Source organism: Nannospalax galili, unplaced genomic scaffold (genome assembly GCF_000622305.1).
Source record: "Nannospalax galili isolate Female #2095 unplaced genomic scaffold, S.galili_v1.0 scaffold710, whole genome shotgun sequence".
Lineage (NCBI taxonomy): Eukaryota > Metazoa > Chordata > Mammalia > Rodentia > Spalacidae > Nannospalax > Nannospalax galili.
This window is the reverse complement of record NW_008328349.1, coordinates 291,096-302,887: the sequence shown is the minus strand read 5'-3', so window position 1 is coordinate 302,887 and position 11,792 is coordinate 291,096. Positions and strand designations below refer to the sequence as shown.

General features: G+C 41.2%; 2 protein-coding genes across 4 annotated transcripts in view; one reads left to right on the top strand and one right to left on the bottom strand.

Moving 5' to 3' along the window:
- The window catches only part of Dennd5b (DENN domain containing 5B), a 173,453-nt gene that overhangs the window by 49,426 nt on the left and 112,235 nt on the right, over positions 1–11,792 (top strand). The gene's annotated exons all lie outside the window — the stretch shown is intronic.
- Positions 10,792–11,068, bottom strand: LOC103728999 (small nuclear ribonucleoprotein F-like). Its single transcript, XM_008826976.2, has one exon. It carries the CDS (start codon positions 11,050–11,052, stop codon positions 10,792–10,794), a length of 261 nt encoding a protein of 86 aa, XP_008825198.1. The 5' UTR covers positions 11,053–11,068.

The following is an 11,792-nucleotide window of genomic DNA, read 5'->3' as shown; positions in this document are numbered from 1 at the left end:
GGGGAGGAGGAGGAAGCCGCCAGATATGGTGGCGCACACCTTTAGTCCCAGCACTCAGGAGGCAGAGGCAGGCAGATATCTGTGAGTTCAAGGCCAGCCTGGTCTACATAGCAAGGTGCAGGCCATCTGGGACTACAGGGAGACCCTGCCTCAAAAAGATCAAAAAATAAAGTAAAATATTTTTTTAAAATTCTGTTTAATATATCCAAAATAAAATATCTTTAAAATGGTATTTCAGATAACTTAAAGTATAATAATCATTATAAAGTTCTATTGTAATCTATAAATTTTCTTTTTATTCTGGGGCTTTTTGATTGGTTTTACTTTGTTTTTTGAGGTAGGCATTCATATTTTCCAGACTGAGCTTGAATTTTTTATGTAGACAAAAATGACCTTAAACTTGAGCTTTTCTTGCCTCCTCCTGAACGCTGGGATTATGGACATGCACCAACACATGCAGCTAGAGGTTTTTTGGGGTTTTTTTTTGTTTTTTGGTTTTTTTTTTTTGGTTTTTTTGAGACAAGGTCTCCCTGTAGTGGGACGCTGGCCTGGAACTCAATATATAGACCAGACTGGCCTTGAACTCACAGAGATCTGCCTGCCTCTTCTCCTGAGTGCTGGAATTAAGGCATACACCACCATGCCCAACTATTTTTTAAAATTTTTATTTATGTGTATGTGTGGGTGTATGCCGTGTGTGTGCATGTGACTGCTGAGGCCAGAAAAGGGCATGGGATTCCCTAGCACTGGAGTTATAAGCAGTTGTAAGCCGTCTGACATGGGTACTAGAGGGAACTCTAGTCCTCTGCAAGAGCAGTGACCATTCTTATCTACTGAGCCATCTCTTTGGCTCCCAGATTTTTTAAATTTTTTTATTTTTTACTGAATTTTTGTGTATTTCACACAGAAAATCATCTTTATACCCCTTTCCCCTTTGGCATCCTCCCATAGTCTCCCTACTGGAGTTCATACATTCTATCATTTGTGTTAAGGCCTATCATGTAAAGTTAGTGTCCCCAGATGTCCCTCAGTGAAAGTTCATCCACTGGGATCTAGTCAGCCTATCTAGAGTCCCTCCCTTTAAGAAGATCAGCTCTTCCTCACCAGCAGTAATCAGCTGCCAATAATTCTTTGACCAAGATTGGGACCTGCTGTTCATTTCTACAGTTCGGTGCTGGGTTTTTGTCTGTTTAAGTTTGCATGGTTCTTGTGCATGCTGACACCATTGCTGTAGGTTCATAGGAGAAGAATCCTAGGAGCCTGTAGGACCATTTCCGTATGGCCATAACACCTCCTCCCTGGCTCTTATCTTTCTGCCCCCTGAGCCCTGGGTGGGTGATTTTAATATGAGTCATGTCCAAGGATGCCCCCAGATTTTTTTTAAAAACACCATTCATAAATATAAAGGTCTCAGTGTTGCTTACAGACAACTTTACACTGAAATGAAGCACATCCATGCATTTTTTAAGATATTTTCAGCAATGGAAAATGTACCAGCAGTCACCCAAAAGTTCTCATTTCATCTTGTTATGGATGAAGAGAGATGCTTCCTCCCAACTTCCCTCCGATTCCAGCCACAGCAGTCTTGATTCTTGTGCTCCTGAAAACTGTTCCCACTGGGTCACAGGTAGAGCAAGCGAGTAGTCAAAGTTTGTTTTGCCTGCCCTGTCTCCGTCTTCCTCAGCTCTGCTTCCTACTTCCAGTAGGAAACTGTGCTTAGCCTCAGTTGCTGATACGAACAAACCCAGATTTTTTTTTAATGTTTATTATTATTGTGAATGAGTATGTTTGTGTGTTTGTGTGTGTGTTCGTATGTATAAGTGAGAACAACTTTATGTAGTTAGTTCTCTCCTTCCACATTTATGTGGGTTTCAGAGATCAAACTCAGATCATCAGGCCTTCATTACAAGCACATTTACTAGATAAGTCATTCCTCCCATCCCATATTTTTTTAGTTAAGAAAACACTTTTGAGTTTGGCATAGTGGTGTGTGCCCATAATCCCAGCACTAGGGAGACTGAGATAAGATCAGGAGTTCAGGGTCATCTTCAACTATAAATAAATTTGCCACCATGGCTTATAAGGTGATGGGGATCTTCCAAGGCGTCCTGCATGCCAGGCAAGCTCTCTGTCAGATGAGCTGCATCCCCAACTCTGGGGTTTTGTTTTGTTTGTTTGCTTTGTTGTTGTTATTTTTTGGTTTTGTTGTTTTGAGACAGTCTCACATTGTAACCTTCACTGGTCTCAGACTTTTGGTGATCCTCCTGCCTTAGCTTGCCAACTGCTAGGATCATATGTGTGAGCTACCATACCCCTTTAGTATTCAAATGTTTGATATTAGAATTAAAGTAGACTGTCATTTTGACCCAAGTTGGTGAATGTCTTATAGTACAGCTATAGTAGGTGAGATTCTAATTCAGCCATTGCTGGGGGAGCCTACGCGTCTCCTTAACATTGCAGCTAAGATATTTCACTCAGTACATCCAAAACTGAATTCACATTCCTATCCATTGATCTTGTCGAGTGAGTGGTAAAAACATCTCTCTAGATACCTAAACCCTAACGCGATAGGTCATCCTCAAAACTCTTACTTCTTATGTTCTTCTGTATGCAGTATATTGTCTGTCTGCCTCTCTTGGTTTCTACACATCTAACTTGGTCCATACCACCAAGATCTCTTTCTTTGTACTGTCTAACTGGCCTCTGCTCCTGGCCATTCCATGCTTCCACTAAAGCTTATGTTGGCGCTTCTCCTCCTTCACTTCTCTTTCCCATGATGAATTCTTTTTTTAAGATTTTAGGGGCTAGAGAGATGGCTCAGCAGTTAAGGACACTGACTGTTCTTGCAGAGAACCCGGGTTCAATTCCCAGCACCCACATGGCTGCTATGAACCATCCTTAACTCCAGTTCCAGAGGAATCTGAAGCCCTCTCCTGAACTCCACAACATAGCATGACACGGATGCACTCACATACATGCAGGCAATACACTCATACACATAAAATAATAATAAATTTTTTTTTAAAAAAAGATTTATTTTTAGCTGGGTGTAATGGTGCATGCCTTTAATCCCGGCACTTGGGAGACAGAGGCAGGTGGATCTCTGTGAGTTCAAGGCTAGCCTGATCTACATAGTAAGTTCCAGGCCAGCTGGGGCTACAGGGAGACCCTGTCTCAAAAAGACCAAAAAAAATATTATTTTTAGTTATGTGTATGTGCGCATCTTTGTGTGGGTATATACACATGTATGCAGGTGCCCTTGGTGGTTGGAGGTGTCTGATCCCTGAGGGTAGAATTACAGGCAGTTGCGAGCTACCCAGCGTGGTTGCTGGGGAACTGAACTTGGGTCCTATGCAAGAGTAGTACTCATTTTTAACCTCTATACCATCTCTTAAGCCCTTATGGTAAATTCTTCTTGATTCTTAAGATTTCATTTTAAATTAACTGTCTTTAGAGAAGCTGTCCCCTTCCACCACCTTGTTAACATTCCATCAGGTCCCTTTAGTACCTGTACCTTTTTTTTTTTTAACTTCTTTTTAAATTTCTTTTTTAGGTCACTAGGCCGTTCCTGTACTCTGGGTTTTTGTTGTTGTTGTTGTTTATTTGTTTGTTTTTTGGTCTTTTTGAGACAGGGTCTCCCTGTAACCCCAGCTGGCCTGGCCTGGAACTTGCTATGTAGACTAGGCTAGCCTTGTACTCACAGAGATCCACCTGCCTCTGCCTCCGAAGTATCACCACACCTAGCTGTCAACTGGGTTTTTCATTATGCAGATCTTGCATATTCCACTCCTGTGTTTTTTGTTTTTTTTTAATTTTCCATACTCTTTGCTTGAGTAGTCCAATTCTTCAACTTTATCCTCTGGTGTTGATACTCTGTTCTCCATTTCATTCATTCTAGCGGTGAGGCTTTCCCCTGCTGTTTCAAGTTGGCTTATTGAGTTTTTCACTTCCTTCTTCATTTCTGCCCAAGTTTTCTTCAATGTTTCTATCTCTTTTGTGAATTCATTCAGAAGTTTATCCCTATCTTCTTTTAGTTTGTTGATTTGTCTGTTTGTGTGTTCCTTGATTATATTTATGACTGTTCTTTTAAATTCAGTGTCCTGGGTTATCTCTAGGGGGTTCTCCTTGAAGAACTCTTCTACAGGATTGGTGGGGTTTGGTGGGGACATAGTGTTTTGGCTTCCCATTTTATTATAAAATAAAAAATAAAATATTAAAAGAAACCCAACCAAGCACATAATGGAAGAAAAATAATTAATTCAATACACTTCTTGCTAAACTTCCTGAAAAGAGAGATAATTAAGGACATTTGGTCAACAATACTAGAAGAGAGCTGTGAACAACCTTCTCTAATACTTGGTTAAAATAATTTCATTATAAGATACAATCATAAAGATTTTTATTATTTTTAGTTTATGTATATGAGTGTTTTGCCTGCATGTATATGTGCACCCATATCATGTAGTGCCCAGAGGGGCCAAAAGAGAGTGTCAAATGCCCTGGAATTGGAGTTATGGACAGCCACCGTGTAAGTGCTGGGAATCAATCCCAGGTATTCTCCAAGAGCAGCCAGTGCTAAACTGCTGAACCATCTCTCCAGCCCCATAAGGTACATATTTATTTTTAATTATCTTATTGTGAGTTGAAGAGGATATTGTTAGTAAATAATATTTGTTTTAAAAAGAGATCGTTAGTGCCATGGTAAGAAAATTGCAATTTTATGTCTTAGGATTTCTGGGAAATTCAGTATCTTTTATTTTCTGGTAATTTGTGTGATTCTGTCTTTTAAAAATGGAAAAACTGTCATATTTTCCAATTCTTGGTTCCCAGATTAGAAATACAACTTTTACTTTTTTATTTGTAGGGAGAACATTTAAGAAAAAATTCTTACATCTGTTATCTGTAGCAGAGGAAGTCATTCTTCATTTTGAACATAACTTTTGGCAGGCTTTTCCTGCATGCTCAAGGAAGCTACAAACCCTTAAAGGAATATTTGACCACTTATCAAAAACATTTTGAGCTTTAAATCTATGGTTTATGATGTCAGGAAAGTCTGTCAATAAGATCTTAGCCTGCACAGTGACACACACCTATAATCCCAGCACTTGGAAAATGGAGACAGGAAGATCAGGAATTCAAAGTTATTCATAGTTGCTTACATAAGTTCATGGCCAGACTGGAATACATGAGACCCTGTCTCAAAAACAAAAAGGGGCTGGAGAGATGACTCAGCAGTTAAGGGCACTGGCTACTGTTAAAGGGGACCTGGGTTTGATTCCCAGCACTCACATAACATAGCAGCTAACCATCCATAACTCTAGTTCCAGGGGATCCAATGCCCTTTCTGGCCTCCAAAGGCCCTGTACACACATGGTACACTTACATATATGCAGGCAAAGTACTCATACACATAAAATTTTTTTAAAAGTAAATAAAAATTAAAAACTAAACATACACCCAAACAACAAAACCCCACAAAAAGAAAATTAATTAATTTAATCTTTGTTTCCCTTTGGATGTTACTACATTTCCATAGTACCTACTTGATATAAAAAGAAAATGCTTGAATACACAAAGAGGCTAGATCAAAAGATAAGCTAAATATGGCCCTGAATTCCCATATCCTAGACTTTCCTTAAAGTGATTATGTAGCCAAGAATGACCTTGAACTTCTGATCATTCTGCCTTCATCTTGTAAGTGCTGGAATTACGGATGTGCACCACTACACCTAGTTACTATATGTGGTACTGGGGTCCGACCCAAGGCAAGCAGTCTTATCATTTGAGCTACATCTCCAGCCTTTTTGTTGTTGTTGTTTTTCATTTATTCATTCAACCAGTACTGACGTGCTTTGTACTATGTTGAAAAAGTTTGAGGCAGAGACAGGTTGTAGCAGGGAGTAAGTCAAATCACCTGCAGTCGTTATTGACTACAGTATGTCAGATGAGATTATTCATACTATCATTGGAACTCACTTTTTGCTATGATGAAAGCAGTCTTAGAGGCTGGGAAGATGGCTTAGCCTGTAAAAGCACTTGCAGCTCAAGCCCGATGACCATTCTTAGAATGCATGTTTAAAAAAATTGCACCCGTAATCCGAGTACTCCTACCACTAGATAGGAGATGGAGACAGGATAATTGCCCTGAAGTTTGCAGGCCAGCTAGCCTGGTGTATGCAGCACAGTAGAAACAATGAAAGACCCTGTCTCAGAAGGGTGGAAGGATAGGACTACCAAAAGTTGTCCTTTGTCCTCCACATGCACCTGTGGCTTAAAATAAGGATTGGCAGTGGTTTGTTGCCCCCTCAAAGGGTTATAGTAGATATGTGAGGTATTGTGGACCATACATTTTCTAGCATTGTTATGTAACTCTCCTGTTGCAGTACAAAGAGTCCTTGGGTGATGCATAAGTAGAAAACACAGACTGTACCAGGGGAACTTAATGTACAAAATCTGTTAGCAGATTAGATTTGAACTAAAGGCTTACTTACTGATGTTTGATTTAAAACAGCAGAAGGTGACTAGGCATGGAAGCACACACCTTTAATACTTGCACTTGGGAAGCAGAGGCAGATGGAGCTCATGAGTTCAAGGCCAGCCTAGTCTACATAGCATTTCCAGGTTAACTGGGTCTACATACTGACCCTGTCTCAAAACAAAACAAAACAAAAAACCCCACAAAAAAACAGAGGGTATAGCTCAATGGTAGAGGGCTAACTTGGAATGTGAAAGGCCCTGGCCTCCTTCCCAGCCCTGCAAATAAGTATAAGTAAATGTAAACCAGGTATAGTGGCACATGCCATAATCCCACAACTGGGGAAGTAGAGTAAGGGGATCAGTAAATCAAGACTAGCTTTGGCTGCATAGAAAGCCTGATGACATAAGACTGTTTATTAAGAAAAATAAGCAAAATGATTTGTTTGCTTAGAAATTTATGATTTAGGTCTCGACAGGGCAACATCTGTTCTACCCTGTGTTAGAGCATTTTGAAGGCTGAGGACAGATACCACATGAAGGCAGCAAGCTCACAGGTCTCTTTCCTGGGGTAGGTAAATAGCTGGGATGTCTGTCATTATGCCATCTCTCTATTTGGTCTTCCATGCAGCATGACAGCTTCAAGATAGCCAGCTTTCTTATTTGTTGCTTTAGGGCTTCCAGAATGTGTGACCAGTGAGAACAGTGGAGCTTCCTTTTTTAGCCTTGCGTGCCAAGTCATTCTGTGTCATTTGTCACCGCTGCTGGATTTTCTTTGACTAGGCCAGGGACGACCAAACGTTTCCTACTGTTCAAAGCCATCTAACCACTTTGTCTTGTACAGTATGTTGTAGTAAAGCCATGCCCAGCCCTGTATTTGTTGTCTATGGCTGCTTTCACACTACCAGGTGGAGTTGAGTCATTGTGACAAACTTGTGTCTCCAGAGCTTAATATAGTCATCTGACTCTATAGGAAGAATTTGCTATTCTCTAAGATAGGCATTGTCAGCAGCCTCTCTGTGTTGAAGGAAAGTGGTAGACTGGACCTCTTAATGTAGGGCTGTGACAAGGTTCTAAAAGCATGTGTGGAACTGGAAGTTGTCAGAGTCATTGTAAAAATACCGTCTGCCACAGAGGGAACCATGTGGATACTTCTGGGAATTTGCTCCTCTGTTCACAGGACAGTAGTGTGTCATTGTTACATGGGTGAGTGGGATAGCTAAGTATTGGAAAGTAAGGGCCTTACTGAGGCCTGTGCAAGGACATTAACATCTTATTTATTCATTTTTGGTTTGGGTTTTGTGTGCTGCCACACCTGGCTAGACTTTGCCAATTAGAGAAGTAGGAGGTCACTATAGTCACCCAGGCAAGATAGTGCTTAGATCAGGGTGGATTATATCAGAGCCTGTTAAAATTTTCCACTTACAACCCTTTTCACCTGAGGAAAAAAAAATTTTTTTTTTTTGGAGACGGGGTCTCCTTGTAGCCCCAGATGTCCTGGAACTCACTATGCAGACCAGGCTGGCCTTGAACACACAGAGATCCGCCTGCCTCTGCCTCCCAAGTGCTGGGACTACAAGCGTGTGCCACCACACCCGGCTTCACCTGAGAAATTTTTACACAACCCTGAGTATATAGGCATATAAAATATGTATACAAAAAAAGTACCGATAATAAATGGTAAAGAAATTTATTTTAAAAGAGTTCTTTGTATACTTAAGTTTTGCCACTTAATAAAGACCAAAGCAAGTTTTCATACTAATAAGATGGATGTGTTTTTTCTTTTTACATAAAGAGTTAAATCTTGGGGCCAGTGAGATAACTTATTGAGCAGAAGTGCTCCCTGTGCAGGCCTGCTGACCCATGTGTAAAGATGGAAGAAGAGGACTACAGAGTTGTCCTATGACTTCCACAAACACAGTGTGGCACGCATACCCCCCCATACATCATGGTTGCACACATACACACAAAAGGAAGGAAGAAAGAAAGAGAGAAGGGAGGGAGGAGGGAGAGATTATTGGAACTTCTATCCTAATTCCAAGCTAAATTCATTAAATTTTTTTTCTTTTTTTTTGGCCAGGGGGGAGACTCAAGTCAGAAACCCAAATAGTCGCCAGGCATGGTGGTGCACGCCTTTAATCCCAGCACTCTAGAGGCAGAGGCAGGTGGATCTCTGTGAGTTCAAGGCCAACCTGGTCTACATAGTTCCAGGACACCTGGGGCTGCAGGGGAGACCCTGCACTCTAGAGGCAGAGGCAGGTGGATCTCTGTGAGTTCAAGGCCAACCTGGTCTACATAGTTCCAGGACACCTGGGGCTGCAGGAAGGAGACCCTGTCTCAAAAAGATCAAAAAAAAAAAATGATAGTAGGAAAACATTAAAAGTCTTTGCTTTCTGGAATTAAACCTTTCTGTTTCAATAAGAGCAGAAAATTTTGCACAGTAAAAACACCGCAATTCATAATATATATTAGTCTTGAATCTGATTTGAGGTGTTTCAGTGATTGGTTGGTGTTATGGGGCATGATGTCATATGCAGTACAAAGTGTACATGTGGGTCAGGGGCTAGAAATGTAGCTCAGTTGGTAGAGTACTTACCTAACATACACAAGGTCCTACGTTCAATTCCCAGCATCACATAAAACCAGCACTTGCACTAAGGAGATAGAAGCAGAGGGATCAATAGTTCAAGGTCATTCTCAGCTACATAAGTGAGTCCAGGCCAGCCTGAAATACATTAGACCCTGTCTCAAAAAAAAAAAAAAAAGAAAAGAAAAACGACTGACAAGATGGTATAAAGGTACTTGCTACCAAGCCTGATGATCTGCATTTGATTCCCAAACCCACATGGTAGAAGGACAGATCTTATTCCCCTGAGTTGTCCCTCTAACCTCCATTAGCCACCCCCCACATGAATGTAAACAAATAAATTAAAATGTAAATATTTTAAGTGCACATGTTGTGTGTTTGGATCTAAGACTACAGTAAAATCACAGGCTGCAACATAGGCACGTGCTGCAAGAAACACCTCAGATTCATTACATGTTTAATTTTGAGTTAATTTTTGGTTGTTGCTCATTGAAAAACCATGTACTGTTAGCAAAATTTTCATGACCCTTGCATGTGAGTCTCTATGGGGTCGTGACCTACAATTTAAAATCTGGGGTTTAGATGAAAGTGGTAAGATTGAAGATACAAGAGACTGGATCGAAAGCTCAGTTAGAGTGTTTGCTCTGCAGTCACGAAGATGAGAGTTCAGGTCCCAGCACCCACATGACAAACTGGGTGTGGTCCCACACATGCCTGTAACCCCAGCACTAAGAATGGCTGAGATAGGATTGTGGTAGGCTTGCTGACTGCTAGCCTAGCCAAGAAATATAAACTCCAGGTTGAGGGTGAGACCCTGTCTCAGAGCCATGAAGTAGAGAGTGATAAAGGAGAACACAGGACACTCTCCTCTAGTATGCACACCTGCACAAATATGTGCACATATCCATGCATATAAACAAGAAATAGGGGCCAGTAAGATGGCATAGTGGGTCAGGGCTCTTGCCACTAAGCCTGACAACCTGAGTTTGATTCCCAGAACCCAGGTGGTGGTAGGAGAGAACCAACTCGTCAAGGTGCACTCTGACCTCTGTGCTGTTGCACATGTGCTACGCCCCAGTTATACATACACACTAATAATCATAAGGGAAATAATTTTAAATTCACTAAAAAAGCCCTGTAGTATAATGATCTCTGTTACAAATAATCTAAAATATTTCATCCTTCTGGTTTAGTAAATCAAAAGGTTTTGATTTTCAAAGTTTAGTTTTCTAAGATAAAGCAACATATTGTTCAAAATAGCAAAAATGGTATCTAGCTATAGGACAGGTAGGCCAGAGATACAACTCCATGTAGCCACCTAAGGCAGTCTTCGCAGAGATTTCTGCTCATATGAACCTGGGATCCTTGGCTTCACCCTTAGGTAAGAACTTCAGGATTAGCCTGTAGGAAGCAGAGCTGGAGTTTATTAAGAAGAGATTTTGGGGCCTAGAGAGATGGCTCAGTGGTTAAGAGCACTGACTGCTCTTGCAGAGGTCCTGGGTTTGATTCCCAACACCCACGTGGTGATTAAACCATCCATAACCCCAGTTCCAAGGTATCCAGCACCCTCTTCTGACCTCTGCAGGCATTGCACAACACAGGTGTACTTACACACATGCAGGCAGTATACTCATAAGATTAAAAATAATAAAATATTTTTTAAGTTAAAAAACATTTTTATTGTGTAGAAATCCATATATATATATATAAAATCCCCCCCCCAAAACATGTTATTCTCTCATTTCCCTGTCTTCCTCCTCTTCTTCAACACCTCTGATACAAAGGACATTATTACACCTTATTAAAACTTCACCCAGATGTCCAGACAATGCCCCATCTATGTATTCTTCCATATTTGCAAGCTGCGTGTTCATGTAGCCATCTACAGACACCAGGTACCCCTTGTACTCCGTACCCCACTTTAGTGTCACCATCACTGGCTTTCCTGTCAGTCCATTGAGAAAAGGTTTGGGATTGAGGGGTAAACTCATCGCGCCAATACGTGCGACCCCCACAAGCTACTCACCGCCAACTCCACTGTGCGCATCCCTTGTGGCTAGGGCCTCAAGCCCGGGCCGATGAGCCAAGAGAAAAATCTAAAAATAATAGAATATTTTTAATAAGAAGAGATTTTAACATAGACGCGCTCAGGGAAAGGATACAGCATACCCAAGCATGGATATGAACTTTTCAAGGGGGGGGGGGCTCACACTTAGGTGTACACTGTCTGTCTATTTGTCTGTGACGGTCTTCCTGTAGCCCCAGCTGGCCTGGAACTCATTATATAGACAAGGCTGGCCTTACCTCCTGAGTGTTAGGATGAAAGGGATGCACCACCACACCTGGTCTAATACACATTTTTGATGGCTTCTGAAGTTATATCTCAAAGGGTTGCCAGGGTACTTAAACAAGATCATAGAGATTCCTGTGGTGTATTGGATAGGATTATAGCTTGGTAAAGTAAATCCCTAGGTCAGAAGGGTGACAGAGGAGCTGGGCATGGTGGTGCACACCAGAACTTGGAAGGCAGAGGCAGGTGAATCTCTGTGACTTCCAGGCCAGACTAAGGCCAGCCTGATCTACATAGTGAGTTCCAGGCCAGCTGGGACTACTGGGAGACCTTGTCTCAAAAAGACCATAAAAAGAAAAAGAGCTACAGAGGAAGATATTTTTGCTAAAAACAGAAGTATATAGTTATTTGTGCAAGTCCCAGGAAGTTGTAGGTTTACAT

Coding starts and splice junctions, on each gene's coding strand:
- LOC103728999 (XM_008826976.2), bottom strand. CDS start 11,052: ATGAGTTTACCCCTCAATCCCAAACCTTTTCTCAATGGACTGACAGGA.